At 49.2% G+C, this 21,162-nt stretch overlaps 2 protein-coding genes across 2 annotated transcripts; one reads left to right on the forward strand and one right to left on the reverse strand.

The window, feature by feature from the left end:
* Positions 1 to 935: 935 nt before the first annotated feature.
* LOC309835704 (uncharacterized protein) lies at positions 936 to 4,808 on the forward strand (the record flags this gene model as incomplete). Its single annotated transcript, XM_082675314.1, has 4 exons — positions 936 to 985; positions 1,071 to 1,233; positions 2,454 to 2,594; positions 4,710 to 4,808. The coding sequence occupies 4 exons, from the start codon at positions 936 to 938 to the stop codon at positions 4,806 to 4,808; spliced, it is 453 nt and encodes a 150-aa protein (XP_082531440.1).
* Positions 4,809 to 7,447: 2,639 nt separating this feature from the next.
* On the reverse strand, positions 7,448 to 12,267 carry GSDMC (gasdermin C; the record flags this gene model as incomplete). Its single annotated transcript, XM_082675315.1, is given in 7 exon segments — positions 7,448 to 7,522; positions 7,526 to 7,687; positions 8,366 to 8,506; positions 9,352 to 9,494; positions 12,052 to 12,093; positions 12,096 to 12,147; positions 12,151 to 12,267. Coding segments are annotated over 7 exon segments (732 nt in total).
* Between the last annotated feature and the right edge of the window lie 8,895 nt (positions 12,268 to 21,162).

Below are 21,162 nucleotides of genomic sequence, written 5' to 3' on the forward strand. Positions count from 1 at the left end.
CGCCCCGCACTTGGGCGCAGCCCCTGCCCCCCTCCCAGCCCTCCCAGAGGGAGAGTCGCGTGCAGCTGTTACTGCTGCTCCAGGCTCCACGTACCCCAGCGATCGTCCTCCATCACCAGCTGCAGCGCCCAGTAGGCCAAGACTGTGCTCCGTGGGATGGCCACCGTCTTCTCTTTGGCCATGGCGCTCTGACCCTGGAGCTGGGAGAGAGGCAGGGAGAACAGGACGTCTTGTCCACACAGGATGCTAGGGCCTGCAGGAAGGGGTCTCGGGGGCAGACAGGAGCAGGGGATGGGGTGACACGGGGGGAGGGACTGCGAGGGTCCCTCTTGGTGACCAGGGCCTTCTGAGGTTGGCGGGGAGAGGGAGATGCAAAGGCAGGGGACACTCAGGCACAGCACAAACAGCATTCTGCCAAATACGTTGCACATGAGGTATTTCCAAAAAACCCAAGGCACTCTGGGGTCAAAGCAGTACACGGGCACGGTAAAAGCTCTACACGGTCCCACCATAAAGAAGTGAGCTTTATTTTGCCTCAGTAAACATTGTCCAGAGTTTGGAGTGTTCGCTTTGGGAAAGGCTGAGCTGGAATCCTGGGGCCCTGCAGCTGGACAGCCGCCAAGCAATCTCGAAGTCGTCCTCCCTCGTTGGGCAGGTGGAAACCGAGGCACAGAGGGGCGGCTGTTGGGGGGTGCTGGGAAGCCGGGGCTCCTGACGTGGGCCAGTGGTGGCCCTGTTATCGCCCTGTTCCCACAGGAAAAGGGCTATCGACTGGCACTCACCTGCACGCCCGGGGATGGCGAGAGCTGGGGCCCGGAGCTGATGCTGATAGAGCAACTCGATGTGTGGAGACGAGAGCCCTGGAGCCCTAGCGTGCTGGCATGGGGCCCAGCCTCCCCCCGTCCCAGTGGGGACTGGCAGTCCATGGACGCTGAATGACCAAGGAACAGAGCCGCCGAAGAGCAGGCCCAGGTCTTGAAGACAGGTGGAAGGAACACTGACTGTCCTTGCCCTCAGCACGTCCGGCACTTTTCTCACATCGCTGCTTAATCCTCACCCCGATTCTGCAGCCCAGCTTCATGGACCAGAGAAGTCAAACTCAGAGGGTCAAGTGACTTGTCCAAGGCCACCCAGCCAGCCAGGGGTGGAGCTGGGATTCGCAGCCAGACACGCCCAGTTCCAAAGCGGATGCAAACCCCCCTGCACTGTGATACTACTCCCCGGCCGCAGCAGGTAAGACTCACCTAGGAGAGTTAAAAGAAGACCAGCAACTGGGTCCTAGTCCGGACCAGTTAAAACAGATTGCGTGTGCATGTGCGTGTGTGTGTGTGTGTCTGGTATTTAAAAAATAATAGTCAAAAAACAACACGACGCCTCTCCAGGGGATTCTAAAATGCAGCGTTGAGAACCACGACTCAAGTGTCCAGGAACTCCACTCCTGGTTTAGATGGGGCGACCTCCAGGGTGCAGCTCTTTGGCAGGAGTCAGGGTGGAGGGGTGGGCCCCTTGCTGGCTTTCAGCACCCCCGGGACACCCCCTGCACCTGGAAAGGGCTGGGCCGGAGGAGTGACAGCTGCCCCGCTCCGTCTCCTCGGCCGAGGCTCTGAAGCGTGGCGTCCTGCGCAGCCTCCACGGCCTTGTCACCACATACGGGCTCTCCTTCTCCTTCCGGCTCTGCAGCTCCCTGAGGAACGAGGGCCTCGGAGTCCTCAGTTTCCTGCCAGGGGTGTGGGGTGTGGGCAGGAGAAGAGGCAGAGCTGGTGGGGCTGCTCTCCAGGGCTCCCCTGCTCAGGGGCCTTTCGAAGCGGGCAGCCTGGACTCTGTGCTGCTGCAGGCAGCGGGAGGGTACAGAGGGCAGCTGGCCTGTCTTCCGGCCTAGAGTTCAGGGTCAGGTGGGCGTGGTCGCAAAGGGGAGAAACTGAGCTCTGAGACAGCTGTCTTCTACAGGGTTTAAGATGTCCAGAGGCTACCACCGGGCTTTCTGCCCGCTCAGTCGGGCAAAAGGCATACGTTACTTGGCTCACGTGGCATTTAGAAATTTTGAGATAATATGGCACTGCACACCAGTGCGTGTGTTTTAGGACGAGAGCTTGGGCAGCCGAGAGCACAGCCGAGTGGAAAGGGAAGACTTGAAGAGCTTATATCCAGAGGGTGTGACCATGGGCTCCAGCCCGAGGGGACAGACTTTTCCCCTGCCGGGGGGAAGTTGGGTGGAGGGAAGTGAGGGGCTGACTTCTCCATTAGGCATGGTGCCCAAGGCCCACAAAAATGTTTTAATTTATTTAAAATCAGAAGAAAGAAAAACTTTTAGCTCTAAGAGAATGTCATAATACTTAATATTAGAATAGTCATCTGTATACCAATACACTTAAGGCCAAAGAGAAATTTAACGTATGGTTGGGAGTGGGCCAGTACAGTCTTAAATGGTAATTTTAATGTTTTTACGGAGGAAGGTGCCCACGTGGCCGGGGTGCAGGAAGCAGCAGGAGGCAAAGGAGCGGCCCGCAGACGTTCCTGCATCAGGCCTGCAGGGGGCGCCGGAGGCACGTCGCACGAGCGCGGGGAGGAGTCGCCGTCGGACCCTCCAGGAGAAGGTGAGGAATTCAGGGTGGGGCCGTGGAGAGGACCCTGGGGGACAGCCTGGGGCACGCCTCATGGAGAGACAGAGAGACGCTCTCCAAAGGAGAGGGGTCCCGAGAAGGGAGGGAAGCTCGGGGAATCGTCGGGGGGTGGGGGGGGGCCGGGGCTGACCTCCCCCGCGGGGCCGCTGTGGGGCGCCCTCGCGCTGAACCCCGCCGCGCCCCCAGGACCCGGGTCCGGCCTCCCACCCGCCGCCCCACCCAGTCCCTACCTGAGGTTCCGGGCCGGCTGTCCCCGCGAGCCGTGGCGCGGCGGCCGTGCCAGTCTTGGACCGCAGGCTGCGCCCCACTCAGGAACTCTCTAGGACCCCTGCCCAGGCCACGGGGTTTCCAGCCCCGCCCCCGCCCGCGGTCGTGGCCCCTGGGGAGCGGGGTCTCCCACGCCTCCCTCTGACCCTGACCCTGACCTTGACCCTGACCCATGGAGGTGATTCTCCAGCTTTCAACAAGGGCGTTTAGACGTACGCTAATATTTATGCTCTGTTTTTCTTTCTTTAATCAAAGTTATACATTCACGTGGTTTAAAGAATCAAATTGTGCCCAAGTTCTTTTTTTTAAACCTCAGACTCTCCCGTTCCCCGTCAGCCCCATCTCCTCCTGGCTTCTCGCCAGAGGCATCGCTTTGAAGTCTTTTTGCTGCTTGTCTTGGTAGCTGCCTCTGTTCTCTTTCTTAAAGGACCGTGTTGACACCACGCAATCCACACACTGGAAATGTACACTTCCGTGGCTTTCTAGTGTATTCACAGCATCGTGGAACCTCCACTGCAGTCAATCCCAGAACATTTTTATCACCCCAACCACTGATGGACTTTACGGATTTGCCTATTCTAGGTAGTTCAGATAAATGAATACAAGGGGGCAGGGGGGGAGGGAAGTGAGGGGCTGACTCCTCCATTAGGGCACGGTGTCCAGGGCCCACAGAATGTATTATGATAGTACAAGATGTGGCCTTTTGTATCTGTCATCAATTAAATAAGAAGCTTGCTGAGTTGTAGGCATTATCCATGGGTTTACACCGGGGAAGATGAGGATTTAGGGCCCCCTCTTCCTCTACACCACACACAAGTCCCATCCCTCATCCTCTCAATAGAGTTATAATTCTCTTTGTTCTTTAATATTATTGTGACTCTGTAAACTCTACTCAGCTATTAGTAAACTTTTTCCTTTCCTGTAGGATTTTGATAGTTTCTCATCGTCGTTTTTTCTTTACTTTTTTTTTTCTATTTTCTGTGAATTTATATCTAATTAAATCCAAACTCTGCCAGATGATTAAATCTCTTCCTATTATGTTCAGATTCAAGGTATTTTTTTTTTTTTAATCAATTTCATCTTCCTGGAGAAATCTCTCCAGGAGCCTTCCTGTCTGTTCAGGTCAGGGCTTTTTGTCCTCTGGCCTGGCACTGAGTGTCATCCTGGGAATCCCCCGGTCTCTCTTCCACAGTAAATCTCCTTTCTCAGTAGCCAGCGTCTTTCTCATGTTTCTCTTCACTTTGGTGTATCACATCCTCTTACATCTTTCTGGAAGAGGGAACATGGGCAGTCATTGTTTTAAAAAACTTTGTTTGAAAATGCCCTTATTCTACCTTCAAACATGATATAGACTTTGAGACTGGAAATCATTTTCCATCAAAATTTAGGAAGGCATTGCTCCATGGCCTCTAGTTTGCTGTGTGGTTGTATTTTAAAGTCATTCTCATATAAGATCTTTTGTAAATAACCTGTTTCTCCCCCTGGATTTTCACTTCGTCCACATGTTCTGAAATGTCCTCAAAATATTTTGGTATGGGCTCATTTTCATGTACTTGTGTTAGGCACAAATATCAGTAGGTCTTTTTTCTTTCTTTTTTTTTCATATTTATTTATTTATTCGGCTGCACGGGGCCTTAGTTGCGGCACGTGGGATCTTCGTTGCCACGTGTAGGATCTTTGTTGCAGTGTCTTTAGTTGCGGCACGCGGGATCTAGTTCCCTGACCGGGGATCCAACCGGGGTCCCCTGCGTTGGGAGCGTGGAGTCTTAACCACCGGACCACCAGGGAAGTCCCAGTAGATTTTTCTCTTGTGCCCCCCAGGAAGAATCTTCTAGTCTCCTGCCTGCTACAGAAGCGCTGGGAGAAGGGAGTCAATTGGGAAAGACCACGCTCACAGCTCACAGCTCGGAGAGGAGGTGAGGAGAGCGGTGCAGGCTGTCTGGGGGGTGAACTGGAACTTTCTGTGAACAAAAGGGCTCTCTGGCCACTTCTGTGCCCCACTAGTGATAGGAGAGACTTCTGGAATGTATCCTTTTTTTGTCTTTTTGCTGGATGGAAAGAGAAAAGAGGAAATGTTAAGCACCCAGAGTTAATTATCACGATCGTTAACAAACAAAAAACTCCAAGGACATTTCAACACAGGAGAGAACAGAAAACGTGAGTCAGACAAGATCTTCTGGGGGAACAGGAGGAGGCTGGAGTGCCGTGCACCACTTTACAGGCTCTTAACCCAAGGCCAGAATTTTGTTTTGTTTTTAATATTTATTTATTTTTGGCTGCGTCCGGTCTTATGCGGCACACGGAATCTTCGTTGAGGCATGCAGGATCTTTCGTTGCGGCACATGGGATTCTCTCTAGTTGTGGTGTGCGGGCTCCAGAGCGCATGGGCCCTGTAGTTGAGGCATGCGGGCTCTCTAGTTGTGGCACACAGGCTTAGTTGCTCCGCAGCATGTGGGACCTTAGTTCCCCGACCAGGGATCGAACCCTCGTCCCCTGCTTTGGAAGGCGGATTCTTAACCACTGGACCACCAGGGAAGTCCCGAGAGTTTTTAAAAATAAATATTTTCCCCCTCGTCTGCTTGGCTGAGCCATTGTGGGGAGGGGAGAAAATGGATTGGAGGAGGGCAAGTCTGGGCGTGGCTTCTGGGAAGAGGGGCGACACTGACCACAAGCAAGTGTTTGGGGGAAGCAGAACTGTATTAATGAAAAGTGATAGCCACGCCTGTAGCCGGGTCTCGGCGACGGAGTGTCTTGCCCAGGTGCTGACTCACCTCTTCTCCCCCAGGGAAGCCAGGTGAACTCTGTCAAGGAAGCTAAGACCCCTGAGCCCCTCCCCCCACACACACTGACCTCTCTGAAGACGCAGAGGTGTTCTGTGCGGAGAGAGAGGCAAATTCCTCTGCTGAGGTGAGGGAACCACACCCCGGGGCGTTTAGCCAATCCATACGCGACAGGACAGAGCCCAGGCCAGCCATCCAGGACTCCTCAGAGCCCAGGGGAATCCCTCCTTTTTCATGCCATGACCGTGGCCAGTAGGAACATGCTCCAAACAATAATTTGCAGCAGCAGAGAAACAGGTCTCAGTTCTGGTGGTGGGGAAGAAAGAAACACTTACTACCCTGCCGTCTTTGTGCAGATAGAGGGTTTGGACAGAGCCACTTAGGCTGGGAACGAGCAAGATGAATAAAAAAGGGTGACACAGCATCTGTGCAAACACTATATGGAAAGAAGACAGTGAAAGAATCCATTCAGGTAGAAAAGTTAGGTTAATGAAAAGCACACCAGGACTTCCCTGGTGGCGCAGTGGTTAGGGATCCGCCTGCCAATGCAGGGGATACGGGTTCGAGCCCTGGTCCGGGAAGATCCCGCATGCCACGGAGCAACTAAATCCGTGTGCCATAACTACCGAGCCTGCGCTCTAGAGCCCGCGAGCAACAACTACTGAAGCTCGCACACCTAGAGCCCCTGTTCCACAACAAGAGAAGCCACGGCAGTGAGAGGCCTGTGCACCCCAACGACGAGTAGCCCCCCTCGCTGCACAGCAGTGAAGACCCAATGCAGCCAAAAGTAAAAAAAAAATTAAAAAAAAGAAAAGCACACAGTATCTTAATTATTTTGTATCAAAGCAAAATCATCTCAATAAAGCAAGACCTCAAAGATGAGAAGATGAAACAACAGAATTAAGTGAAAAGGGAGATTGCAAAGCTGAGGAAACAAATTGAATATCAGAATGACAATTTCTGAACTAATAAATTAGAAAAGCAGTAGAACGATAATTGCAGTTGAGGGTTGAAATCACAGACATCAAGGAAAGACATGCTCTGATCTCAGAGAATGCAAAGGGATAAAGGAGAGATTAGAGCAATTAGACAAGATACAATGTATTTAGAGGACCCAAAGGACATTTGGTGACTGAAACAGAGAATTCAACAAACAGAATGTATAACGTGTTTAATGATATTGAGTGAATCTTCCTTAAATGACGAAGAACCTAACCCACAGCTCAGAAGGCACAGTCAGGAACACTCACAGGATGACTGATGGACACACAGATATAACTGTGTGTGTGTGGGGGTAAGTTTTATTTTGAAACAATTCCAGACATACAAAAACATTTCAAGAATAAAAAAGAACTCCTGTTTTAAATATTTCACCACATTTCCTTGATCCCATATTTATCCATCCATCAATTCACCTTATTTTCTGATACATTTCAAAGTAAGTTACAGACATCAGTACACTTTACCCAATACAATTCAGAGTGCATATTAATGAGAGTTCAATATTTGTGTACATTGCTTTGAAGTAAAATTAACACGCAGTAAAGTGCTCACATCTTTAGATGCTATCTGTCGAGTTTTGACAAATGCATAAACCTTTTACAAGATACAGAGTATCTCTGTCACCCCAGAATGTTCCCTCGAGTCTTTGTTGGTCCCTGTGCACCCAAACTGGAGAGGCAGAGAAGCATGGCCCCAGGCTCCCTGAGCACCAAGGGTGCTCACAGCACAGACGGGGGTGTGGCCAGGCCTCTCTGGACTGAGAGCCCAGGGGAGGGCTCAGGCCTTGGCCAGCTGCTGCGGCACTGAGAGGGACCCGTACAGGGTGAACAAGGGCTTCTTGGCCTCCAGGTCTCAGGTCCCCTTGGGGCTGTCGGGAGCCACCCTCAGGCTGCACTCCTCCAGCAGGCTGAAGGTGACGGCCAACCCCTCTACCTGCAGCGGGGTGAGGAGCTTGGGGGCCAGGGTGAAGGGGATGTTCCAAGGGTACTTGAAGTTGGGCTCCAGGATGCTCTTCACCTGGAAGAAATGAGGTCAGGTGTTGCAGGTCAGCCTTTGAGATCAGGAGACAAAACCTTCTGTCCCGAGAGCCAGGGGCCTCACCGGGTCATGGAAGAGGCAAAGTCATGGAGTCAAGGGGACCAGGAGTCTCGTCCTGTCCTGTCCTTTGATCGGTGTGATCTCGGATATGTCATTGGAAATTGTTGCGCTTTGGTTCTTCAGCTGCTAAATGGTGATACTAACATTGACCTTGCAGAATAGTGGTATCTGGAATTACATGTGTATGTGTACGTGTGTGCAATGTGTGTGTGTATGTGCATACGTCTGTGCACACATATGTACTCATGTATACATGTATGTGGAGAGAGAAAGAGCAATTTGCAAATGGTAACTGTGTGAGAAAAGCAGAGGTGTTTCAGATCCCCTGAGCCCCCCAAACTTGTATTCCTCTTTTAGAACTGTGGGCGCCCTCTGCTGGGGTTGCCATGGAGACAGAGACCCCCATGAGGTAGACTCACACCCACCGGGCTTGCTCCCCAGAGGGAGAGGCAGCCAGAGAATTCCCGGTGGCCACACGGGATCCTTTCTCCCCTCTCAGCAGAATCTTACGTCACCTCTCTTTCCTCAGGATCATTCTTATCCCTGGCTCCCTCACCCCCATCCCTGGAGGCTGGCCCCTGGGGATTGATTTCTTCCCAGCGCCCACTGCTGGAGCAGGATCCTCTTCTCTATGGACCAGGCCAGTAGCTCGTGTTGGGTGTCACTCAGCCCCGGGAACGAGGGGACATTTGGGGAGAGAGAGTGATGAGTAGTCAGATTTTTCCTCCCTACTGTGAACTAGGAGACCCCGTGAGGGGGGGACCCGAAGGCAGAGGAAGAAAACCCGCTCGACTTGAAAGGCGAGTTCCCTCCTTCTGCTCTTGGGATGGTCTCCAGGATGCTACATAACATGGTCCAGCGGGTGGGGTTCTAGGCTGGAGTCTGGAATCATCCACACCCAATGATAGGCTGGGTGAACTTGGACTGGTCTTTCTAGATCCCGGGCTGGTTCTGTATCATATGGTGAATTTATCTCACTGACCCCTCCTGACCTTGGAGAGGGGCGTGATGTGAGATGAAGACCATGGTATTAGACAGGTTTTAGAGAGGTGGGCGGCATCTAACCCTGTCCTTTTTGGGTCTAGAGGCCAAATTTGTGACGTTCCCATATTTCCCTCAAATCATTCTTACCCAATATGGCTTTAAGGAGGGAAATGATGTGCAGTCTTAACTTGAGCCATAGATTTCTTGAGTCCTCTTGCATCTCACTTAGGAAGGTACCACCAAAGCTGTCCAGATGATCCGAGGGGCCCCGATCCAACTACAGGAAACTGGTATTATTGGTAATACAACAACAACGATAATAGTAATAGCAATAGTGATGTTGTTTTGCAGTTTTGCCAGTATCTTTTGAGTCTACAAGTGATTAACCAAGGTGGGAGGGGGCGGGATCTTCACCTCCCCCCAGATTCCAAGCAGCTTCAGCATGTGGGCTGCATGCCCTGGACCTGGTCATTGTGCCTGGACCAGCGTTTGGGACCCCCTTCTGCAGCCCTCCTTCCCCATGTATCTTGGCAGTCTATCTCCTAAACCTGCCCCTTCACAACTTGGACCAGCCTTAGGTAGAGTGCCCCCCCCCCCACCGCCAAGTCCATGAGGTCCTGCAGAGCCTCTCGGTCCTTGAGCCTGGCCAGGATATTGTGGAGAATAGCATCCTGAGTGTCCTTTGGGAGCTGGGCCATTGCCTCCATTTCCCTGCAAACCTCCTTTTGTAGGTGCTTGAAACCTGTCCTCAGGCATCAACATCAACCAGAAAGCGGGGACAGTTCTCTGATTAGAACATCCGTGGTGAGATGAGCCAGGCACCTCCATGTCGTTTATCTACCAACCAAAAGCATCTCTGCAGACGGCATGTTTGAGCTCTGGGGCTGGAGCTATCATAACAGGCTAAAAAGATGGGCAATCCTCGTGCTGTGAAGGGACCCGGGGTGGGGTAGAAGGCAGGGAGGAGAGAAGGAGATTCTGGAAAGAGGTCGTGGGAAGTGGAAGAAGATGACCAAGTGCTCTTTTCTGGGACACGTCTAGAATAACGTGGATTCTAGCATTGGGCTCTAGAGATGAGAATCTTAGGTGCTCTGGGCTCAGTTTCCACATCTGTTTAGTGGGAGGTTATGAGGATTAAATGAGTTCATGTATGTAAAATGCTTGGGGGAGTACCTGGCACACATGAACTACCCTCCTTATGTAATTCTGCCTGTATCGTCTATGACCACACAAAATTAAGCAAGGAGTGGAGTTGGGGGTTCTCTGCTTCTCCTAGGAGACTTCAGGTGGCCTCCAGCTGATCTGCTGAGAGGGGGAGGTCCAGGGAGGCAGACATTTCTGTTTGGTCCACGGCCGTATCCCCACTGCTCAGAACAGTGCCTGTTGCCTAATAAGTCCTCAATAAGTGTTTGTTGCGTGCATGCACGAATGAATGAATGAACGAATGGGGCTGAACAAAGCGTCGATTTGGAAGTAGAGCTCAGTTTTGTGAGTTGCATGCAAGCCACCTTTTGGGTAGTTGGCTTTGCAGTTTCCCACCCAGGAAGTCCCAGCTTCCCTCTTAATAAACACTGACCTTGGCCAGTGGGTTCCCGTATTCTTCCTGGAAAGAGAGTCACAAGTGATCATCTCCCTTTCTCATCCCCCAACTTTACTTTTGAGACATTTTGGAGAGTCCTGCCCTCTTAACGCCTTCTCCCTTTTGCTTAACCTCTTCCTGCCCCCATCCCCGTCTGTCCCTCCCCCTCCCTGGCCGTGTGGAACCCCTCCCATTCCACAGAAACTAGGGCCAGGCCCCGGGGCAGCGGTGGCAAAGGCAGGGGCCATCTGCCCTGCTCTCCAGACGTATGTGTGCCATTAGGACCCATCCCCCATCCCAGGAAACACACACTCACCCATTGGGAGGATGGTGCCTAGAAGAGAAATTAAATCCTTACCCAAGAGTTAGTCTCTGAAGCCACTCGGTTTCTCTGACCCTCTGCCCCCTACTTCCCTGACCCCCGTCCCCTTTCTATCTACCCCTTCCCTCCCAGGGGGCCAGACCCAGCGACTTGGGTAAGGACAGCAGAGGCAATCACGTGGCATTCTGGTTGTGACAGGAGGCCTCAGGGAGGGATCAGATCCCACTTTCCTGGCTGTAAAATCAGCCACTCGCCCATCGCCGATTGCAGCTGACGCTCTTCTGGAAAGATAAACAGAAGGACTCACTCACCAAGAGTTATTTAACCTCCGCTCCCCCCAGACACACACACGTGCACGCACGCACGCACACACACACACACCCCGGTATTCAGAGGAGAAAGGTGCCTTCCTCTGTGGCCCCAAGAGTCTATGGCTTGTAAAAGACAGAAGCAATTGGCGGGCTGTGGAGGAGGTTAGCTTCCCTCTGGGTCTGCTGGCTGAGCCCCTTGCATGGCTCTTATTAGCATCCAGAGGGGGTCAGAGTTGAGGGGGGCCCGAGGTGTAGGCAGAGAACCTGCCCAGCTCAGGAACTCACCTCTGGAAAGGTTTTCTACTTATCATCATCTGAGATGAAAAGAATGTCTGGATGGGGAAGAAGCCAGGTCAGGAGAGGCCAGGTTATTCCTGCTGGATCCTTTCACATCCCTGCACCTGTAGTCCCCCCCTCCCCCCCGAGCCCATCCCCAGCTTCTTCCTCCGGATCAGGTGGGGCAGCTTTCCTCAGTGTGGCCTGGGGACCCCTTGCATCAGAATCACCTGGGATGATGGTTAAAAACTCAGAATCCCTGACCTCACTCTGTTTCTTCTGAATCAGATTCTCTAAAGAGAAACCTGGAACCTACATGTTAAATAAGCACCTCATCAAGGGATAACGTCCTAGCCCTAAGAAATGATGGCATCACTTGAACAGTGGTCCAGGAGAGACACAGCAGCATCTTTCCAGGCACAGCGTCAGCCCCAGGATGCAGCTCACTGAGCAGAAAATGTTTGGGATTTGGAGCCAGACAGACCTGATTTGGATTCCAGTTCTACCAGTTCCCAGGTGTGTTAACTGTGAACAAATTATTTTGTAAGTTTCAATTTATTCTTATACAAATGGAGATATTATTCCTAACTTCAGAGGCTGCTGTAAGTGTTCAATATGCTAAAAAAGTGCCTGGGTCCAGATGTTAGTAGATTCTCAAATAATCGTAGCTCCTTGCCCTGTGCCTTTAGGCAAGGCTGGTTTGATATCTACCTGTGCGGGTGTCTTAGGGGTTCTTGGCTGTCGCACCAAGAATCTATCTGAGCACCCTTGTTTTTCACTCCTTGCCTCCTTCGTCCCTGGTTGACACTACCTGGGACTGAAGAACTTGGCTCCAGGATATCCGTGAGGTGTATTCTACTGGAACAGTAGGCTGTCCCCAGAACTGTGCGTGCGTCCCCTTCTTCTTCTATAATAGCGCCAGCTGATGGAATTTGTTGGTGCTCAACAGGTATTTGACAGGCCTCAGGTCTTTGTCTCCAAGCTCTTTGACCAAATTCTTGCTAATAGGCTCAAACAGGGAGGGCATGTTGCTAGGAGAGGATGGAAGGGGAGTGCAAAGTTCCGTTGGGAGGCAGGGAAGAGAGTGGGCAACCTCGTACAGATCCTTGATATTCTTCCCGAAGGGACGCACATTATAGGAGGTGAATTTAGGTTGTAAGTCAGACACAGAAAGACAAATACTGCAAGATCTTAATTTTTTTTTATTTTTTGCCGTACGCGCGTCTCTCACTGTTGTAGCCTCTCCCGTTGCGGAGCACAGGCTGTGGACGCGCAGGCCCAGCGGCCATGGCTCACGGGCCCAGCTGCTCCGCGGCATGTGGGATCTCCCCGGACCGGGGCACAAATCTGTGTCCCCTGCATCGGCAGGTGGACTCTCAACCACTGCGCCACCAGGGAAGCCCTGCAAGATCTTATATGTATGTGAATCTCAAATAGCTAAACTCATAGATGAAGCAGAGAGTATGATGGTGTCCAGGGCCTGGGGGGAAATGGAGTGACATTGGTCAAAGGGTTCAAAGTTTCAGTTGTACTAGATGAAAAAATCCTGGAGATCTAATGTACAGAATAGTGACTATAGTTAACAATATTGTATCGTATACTTGAAACATGCTGAGGACGTATCTTAAGTGTTCTGACCACACACACACAAAAGGTAGTGTGTGAGGTGATGGATATGTTTATTAGCTGGATTACGGTGATCATTTCACAATGTATATACGTATCTCAAAATGTCAAGTTGTAAACCTTAAATATATACAATTTTTATTTGTCATTTATATCTCGATAAATCTGAAAAAAATTAAAAAGATTTATAAAAAACACAAAAAAGAAATGAACCCCAGGCAGTCGTATAGATTGGAGCTCAGAGCTAAGAAATGCCCTGGAGATCCAAGTGTTTGAGTTATCTGTGTGGACGTAGTAATCGAAACCAGCGTAGTAAGGATGCAGACGTGAATGCATAGTGAATAGCTGGGTAGACAAAAATGCGAAGTGCATTCTACAGACCACACTGAATGAGAGTAATTCATTGGAATCGCTCTCTTCTGGGCAAAGAGGAATTCGATTTCCCAGTTATACAGAATTCAGTTTTCGAACATTCACTGAGTGTTGAATAAAGACAGAATTTTCAACAGATCAAGTAAAATCCCTGATGTGACTTTCAATTCTGTCTCGTGTGGGCCCTGCAAGGGATCAATGGACAACAGAGAGTAACAAGAACAAAAAAAGATTCTCTAAGCCTGGACCTGGATAAAGATGTATGAAAGATACATCCCTGAGCCTTACACGCTTGCATGTTGTTACCAGGAATTCTCCTTTATTAATGAGAACTTTAGGAAGAAGTAGTACTTTGTTTGGGGGTCAGATTAGGACAAAAAAACCACCTCAAACAAAAACACTTCTATTCATTTGACAAATCTATCCTGAACATTTCTGTCTCTGGCAATAGTATCCTCTCTTCTTATTCATCCCCTGATTCCCCAGTTAGAACTTACCAGACTGTGTATTGTTTTGTCTTGTAGAGAAAAGATTCCAATTGAGTAGGGTCCCTTTCAATCTTCAGACGTCCTGACGTCAAGCAGAGTTTGTCAGACAAACTCCAGAGAGCAGATCAATGTGACTCTGCTCACTGTGTTTTCTTTCCACCAATAGGTCCCTGACTCAATTTCCAACGCAAAATCCTAGAAAAGCAAGCATATGACAGTCCCTCTTCTCTTCCAGGAGACTGGGCCCGGGGCTGAGCGCTGGATCATGGAATCTTAGCCTCCTAAGTCTTCCTATTGCCCTTCGTCTTACTCTCCTCGAAACTCCTCCCTCACCTGTCTTCTCCCAATCCCGCCCTCACCCAGGGTGATTTCCAGTTTCATATGAGAAATGTTCAGAGCCCTGAGTCTTGCCTAACACCAAAGATTAAGTGTTTGTCAGGGGACAAGAGCCCATGAGGGAGGCAGAATGGAAACGGTCCCGTAAATGGAGACCCCATAGATCATGGTGTCGTCCTATCCCGGGACAAGAGAGCTCCAAGGAGAGAATAATCAAGTGTGTGTTCCTTGGTAATGTACGTGGGGTAAATTCGCCAGAGGACAGACTCCAGTGGGTGCCAGGGAGGGGGTGAGGACACAGGGTGTAGGAGATTCTTAACGAAGTTTCTATGAGGGGCAAGCGGGTGGGAGGAGGCGATCACTGGAGGAGGAGGACACTTGGGGGAGGGGTTGACAAGCTGCCAGAGACCCGATCGTGTCGTCAGGTCATGGGGAAGCATCCAGGTGACCTGGAGAGGATGAGGATAAGCTTGTGTCCATCACGTTGTCAGACATTTTTCTCTAATCTTCACATCAACTCTGGAGAGATGGTCTCATTTCCGGTATACAGATGGGAAGGCTGTGTAAGAACAAATAGAAATTAAAAATATGAGGCTTAGGGCTTCCCTGGTGGCACAGTGGTTGGGAGTCCGCCTGCCGATGCGGGGGACGCGGGTTGGTGCCCCGGTCCGGGAAGATCCCACATGCCGCGGAGCGGCTGGGCCCGTGAGCCATGGCCGCTGAGTCTGCGCGTCCGGAGCCTGTGCTCTGCAACGGGAGAGGCCACAACAATGAGAGGCCCGCGTACCGCAAAAAAACCCAAAACAAACAAAACAAAAAAAATTAGGCTTATTTCTCCCAGTTGAAAATCAGGGAAGAGATTTCCTTCCCCTCCTTTTCCTTAGAACCTTTATTTTAGAAAACTTGGGTAAAAGTGTAAGCACTTTCTCCTCTCTTGGAAATGTATATAAATCCTTTTGAAAACTCAACTTTAGGACCCAGGAAAGTCTTTCTCAAGGACCTGAGACCTATTCTTCGCAATGTAAGCACCTAGTATCACCCCTCCCGGTTTCTGCGGAAGGGCAGAACCTAAATTCAGCGGGCACGTGCCCCAGGGTACAAAATCGACTTCCTCTTGTAAAAGTTAAAATTTTGTTTTTCTTCTGGATAAAACCAATTAGCTAACAGGTGGTCACTTCGATTACCAGGTAAAGTCAGGATAAACTACATGTGATAGGCGGTTCTGTCAAGGCTTCTTACCGGAGGACTAGTTATTATTTATCTTGAAAATAAGTCTATGTAATTGGTTGTATCTGCGGGGCTATATATGAAAGGGTGAGAGTTCTTTCTGTTTTTGCAGTCTTTTAGTGGATTGCTTATGACATGCACCACATTCTGTTTTAATGCTTATTCAATGATAACGTTGATTTCTTTCTCTATTCCCTTCGTGGACAGATTTTCTGGATTGGGAGATTCTAATTATATTTCCCCAAGAGCTGAAACCCAATGAGGGGTTCACATTGCTACCAGTTACACGGCAAGTGCTCTGGCAAGTGACTGATCTGTTAGGCACATTATTTCCCTTTTTGGTTTGTTATGAGGATTAAATTAGTTCATGTAGGTCCAATGTTTACTGCCCTGGACAGCATAGTAATGTTCCGTCTCTTCACCCTTAGGCCTTGTTAATATCAAGCAAGCCACGCTCGTCCCCTAGTGGTCAACACGCGACTTGCAGGCACTTCTGTGAAGTTAACCTTTCATCTAAGTTCATTGTGTTCATACTTTCCAACACTGGCAAAAAACACGATATTGTTGAAAATGAGGATCCGTTTTTCTCCTCCCTTAATTACAAGCACTTCATCATCCCTCATGACCTTTAATAATACTACCTTCTCTTGGCGCCCTCAGCACAGCCTCTGACCTCTGACTAACTCTTGGGTGGGGAATTGAATTTTGCTTCTAGGCACCATGAGAGGTCCCATCCTCCGAAGAGGTGTGTGTTTGCTGGGATGAGGGATGGGGTCCTACTGGCACACGTATGTCTGGAGAGCAGGGCAGATGGCCCCTGCCTTTGCCACCGCTGCCCCAGGGCCTGGCCCTAGTTTCTGTGGAATGGGAGGGGTCCTAGGAGGTGGAGAGATGGACCAGGATGGGGGCAGGAAGAGGTTAAATGAGAGGGAGGTGGTGGTAGGATGGCAGGACCCTCCAACTGTCTCAAAAGTAAACTGAGGATGAGGAAAGAGATGATGACTCATATTATGTGTGACTCTCTGTCCAAGAAGAATATAGGAACCCCTTTGGCAAGGTGAGTGTTTATGAAGAGCGAACCTGGGGTTTCCTGGGTGGAAAACCATAAGACTGATTTCCCAACTTGGAGATGACCATGAAAACTGAGATGACTCAGAAAACTGAGTCCTACTTCCATGAGACAAACATTTGTTGAGGACTTGTTGTAGCTGTTTTGTTGTTTTTGAGTATAGCCGTCCTGGTGGGTATGAATTGGTATTTCATTGTCATTTTGATTTGCATTTTGCTGATGGCTTATGATGTGAAGCATCTTTTCAAATTCTTATTTGTCGTTCATATTATATCCTTTGGATAGATATCTAACCAAATCTTTAACAATTTGATGATGGGATGAATATTTAGAGTGATGTAGAACAAGACTGGGTAAGGGGTCTGACCCAGCTGGGTTTAAGTTTCTGGCTCGTGCTCCTGGGTTCTGGTAGTGCTGTGCTTTGAGAAGCAGTGGCTGACAGGCTTGGGAGAGGAGGATCTTTTATTAGTTTGGGGGCATATTGAATTGGAAAAGGCTGTGAGATCTCCCAGTGAAAGTGTCAAATAGGTAGCTTGAAGTAATGGCCTTGGAGTTGAGAAGTTGGGTTGATGATGTGCATTTGGGAGAGATTGCTCTATAAATGGTAATTGAAGGCATGAGGATAGATGAGGTTGATCTAGATCTAGAGGCAGTATATGGAAGAAGTGTACCTGAGACCATTTCTGAGGTTCCCCAACATTTAAGGGTGGTTGGAGAATGTTGAACCAGGAAAGGAAACTAAAAATGAGGCGGTATGGTGGGCAGCACTTTTCGCAGCGATCCCCGAGATTCCACGCCTTGGTCCCCAGATCCTGTGACTGTGACTTCACTCATGGGACTATGTTATGTTATATGGCACGGCTGGTCTTAAAGCACAATGCTATCCTGACGGGTCTAACCTAATCAAATACATCCTTAAAAGCGGAGAATTTCCTTCAGCTGATGGCAGAACAATTCAAAGGAATTCGAAGCATGAGATGCATTCCACAAGCTGTTGCTAATCTTGAAGATGGAGGGGCCACATGAGAAGGACTATGGGCAACCATAAGGAGTGGAGAATGAGGCCCCAGCAGACAGTCGGCAAGGAAATGGGGACCTCAGTCCTACAGCCTCAAGGAACTGGATTCTGCCTGAATGAGCTTGGAAGCAAATTCTTCCCAGAGCCTCCAGGACCTTGACATTGACCTTGTGAGACCCTCAGCAAAGAGCCCAGGCAAGCTTGTCTGGAATCCTGATCTAAGGACTGTGAGGTAATAAATAAATGTTGCTAACAAATTGTTAACAAATTACCACCAGCTGCTAAACTGGTGGTAATTTGTTAAACAACAACAGAGAACGAATGCAGATGGCTAAAGCTAGGAGGAAACACCAGGGAGGAATTACCCATGTTGCGGAAGGAGTGTTTTTCAAGAAGGAGAAAGTGGCCGAAAGATTTGAATGCTGCTGAGAAATGTAAAAAAGTGAATTAAACATACACATCAGATTTAGCTACATGGATGTCGTTTGGGGAGGTTAGCAAGATCTGTTTGTGTGGAGTGATGGCCCTGAAATCTCGTCGCCGTGGACTGAGAAATAGTGGCAGGTGTAGATGTTTCTAAAGCTCCCTTCCTGTTGATGGAGAAAAGATCAGTATAAGACAGTAGGTGACTCGAGGGGCTTGAAGCGTTGGGTGGGAACTTTCTCTTCATTTGAGCGAGATTAAACACTGATGGGAACTATCAGTGAAGAGGGAGAGGTTGAAAATACAGGAGAGATGAGGGGTACAGGTGAGTTATTTTGTGATTTTTCCTTCCTTTTTGTGAAATGAGTTTTTTTCAACTAGATGATTTCTAGTTATTTCTAAGGGGCTCCTGTTCTGTGATTATCGTCTTCACTTTTAGCTAAACTCTCATTCTTGCTTCAGCTCTTACAAATCTTTGGGAACTTCCTTCTGTTAAAGTCAAACTTTTTATATTCTGTAGACCATCTCTCTTGCTCCCCAAATACATTCCAAGGAGTCCGTAGGGATGTGTTCCCTCCGAATGCTGTAGAGGAGAATCCTTCCTCACCTCTTCTAGCTTCCGGTGGTTACTGACAACCTTTGAAATTCCTCAGCTTGTGGCCGCATCACGCTGGTCTCTGACTCCATCTTCACACAGCCTTCTTCCTTGTGTGTCTTTGTGTCTCTTCTTATAAGGATACCAGTCATATTGGATTTAGGGTCTACTCTTATCCAGGATGGCCTCTTCTTAGCTTAACTCCTTACATCCGCAATGATTCTGTTTCCCAAATAAGGTCACATTTTGGGGGTCCAGGTGGACGTGAATTTCCTGTCTTCAGGGAAGTGAGCTTTCCTGACTTCAGGGGCCACGTGGGTAAATAAACCCGTGAAGGGATGTGCATGTCTGTACCGGGCATGTGGGAGAGGTTGGCAGGGGACTGAGGAGATAGGGGGTGCCCCCGATAAAGCCGTTTCAAACACTGCTCTGGACACGCACACACACAATCTGAGCTGCTGAACCTAGGCTTGCAGGCTGCCAGTTGCGGATCCCTCATGCACCAGGGGAACAAATTTGTCCCAAGCAAAATTTGTCTCCCAGTTTAAAGTCAGTGGAGACTGGCTGCTGGTGGGGGGATGGGTCAGAAGCGTAGGGAGAACACTGAAGAAGTTTCTCTAATTGTCCAGGCACTAGATGGTAGGAGCTTAAAAAGGGAACATACCGAATTATAGTTTAAATAGATCCCAGGAAGACCTTGGAGCGTAATTTTGTTTTTTGAAACTTTATTGGTATATAAGATGACATCTTTGTGGTTCATCTAATGAATGACTGACAATATTATCTCACGCATTTCCAATTTACGCCAGAGGGTGGCAGCATTGTCAAGCAGCTGGAAGCTTGCCGGGGATGCCAGACTACCCTTCCTTTATTTGCTTTGGGACCTACTGAAATAAAGACGTCTCCTCAATCCCATCTCTGCTGTCCTGCCTGCCCTCCCCCACGTCTCCCTTCCTCCCTGCTGGGTTTACAGGGAATGAGCTGGGAGAAATGGGACAATGGCAGAGGGCGTTAACACTGGTTTCTTTTTATATCCTCAGAATAGAATCTCCCTCTTAAACATGACGTTGATTGTATTAAGTGTCTTCCTTAAAAAAATCTCTAGGAGGGGGCTTCCCTGGTGGCGCAGTGGTTGAGAGTCCGCCTGCCGATGCAGGGAACACGGGTTCGTGCCCCGGTCCGGGAGGATCTCACATGCCGCGGAGCAGCTGGGCCCGTGAGCCATGGCCGCTGAGCCTGCGCGTCCGGAGCCTGTGCTCCGCAACGGGAGGCCCGCGTACCGCAAAAAAAAAAAAAAAAAAAAAAAAAAAAAAATCTCTAGGAGGTAAGACCTGAATTATGGGGGAACTTAGAGCTATTTTCAGTGTTTCAGAGACGCTGTGACTTGGTAAAATGTCAACCGCTTACGCCGGGATTACTGTGGATTCTGTGATAAATCTGATTATTTCATGCTGAGCAAAAGCCCGGTTGACAGCTCTAAATGTCTTTCAAGAAGCGGGGAAATATTATTTCTAGATAAATTCAGCCAGGCAATTAAACTCTTTCAAAATCTTGGAACCTTGATCAACACAGAGGAAAGCAGGGGTGGTGAAAAATCCTGGGATTCACTGTCTTGGTAGAAACAAAGATTGTCTTCAAATACTTAGAGGACTATTGTGACTGGTCGGTGGGGACACACGTAAGAATCTGGGTTTGGAGTTGAACGCATCACCTGCTTTGTGACCTCTGGTGGATAATTCAAATTCTCTAAGCTTCATTTTTCTCATCTTACTGAACTGCTGTTGGATCAAATTAAATAAGGTATATAGGATCCTACCATGGCATCTAGCACATAGCTGATACTCAATAAGATTTCCTTGAATGAATGAAATAATGGCAATAGTAACCTGGAGTTTTAGAGGCTGTATCCTTGGTATCATGGCCTTACGGAGACTCAAAAGCAGTGGGTGGGAAGAAGAGCAAAATGTGATTCTCTCTTTTGGGATGTTTAAATTGCTATTTAAAAATTTTAGTTATTCTTGGATAATTGAGCATATTTTAAAATGTCCCCTCCCTCTGGAGTGGGTCCTGAGTAACTGGGAATCAGAGGCTAGATAGTACTGTTCTTTCATGTTTCACACAAGTAGTAGAGTACACATCAGTTGTTGAAAAGAAAAGCCAGCATCGGGGGGTCTTTGCATTTGAGTACAGTTAGCCCGCAATGATCTGAGATGACTTGGAGGGCAAGTCTAGCTTTTAATCTGCATCGTCCTCATTGTCACCGAGGAAGCAACACAGTGATTTGCTGCCATTATTCACCCTCTCTTATCTCTACGGAGGTGTGTAGCCGGTCCTCAAACTGAGAGTCTCATCCCAATGATGGTGATGGGAAGTGTGTGGACCTGAATGTGGGAAATGCTGGTGTCCCGTCCTCCTCTTCGGTTTTGTTCCCGCCAGCAGAGGGCAGCAGAGTGTGCGCCCCACCTGCCTCCCAGGTGTGCAGGGAGCAGAGGCAGGAGTTGGTCTTCCAATCGTGGCAGCTCAAGTCAGCAAGGTACCGAAGGGTTATCTCCTCCAGCTGGATTTTTTTTTTTTTTTTCCCCAAGAAGCAAATTCTGGCATTTATTTTAGGTTACAGGAACAGTTTATTCCCATTCACTTTCAACAATCTTTAAGGCCATCCAGCTGGCCTGTGTAAGCTTGAATGCCTCTGATGACTTTGCTTCAGGAGAACTTCAAGAAAACCCCCAAGTGGGATCTGAGACCTCAGTCCCTCTATTCCCTTTCCT

The sequence above is a fragment of the Grampus griseus genome (genome assembly GCF_964374135.1).
Source record: "Grampus griseus genome assembly, chromosome: 17".
Lineage (NCBI taxonomy): Eukaryota > Metazoa > Chordata > Mammalia > Artiodactyla > Delphinidae > Grampus > Grampus griseus.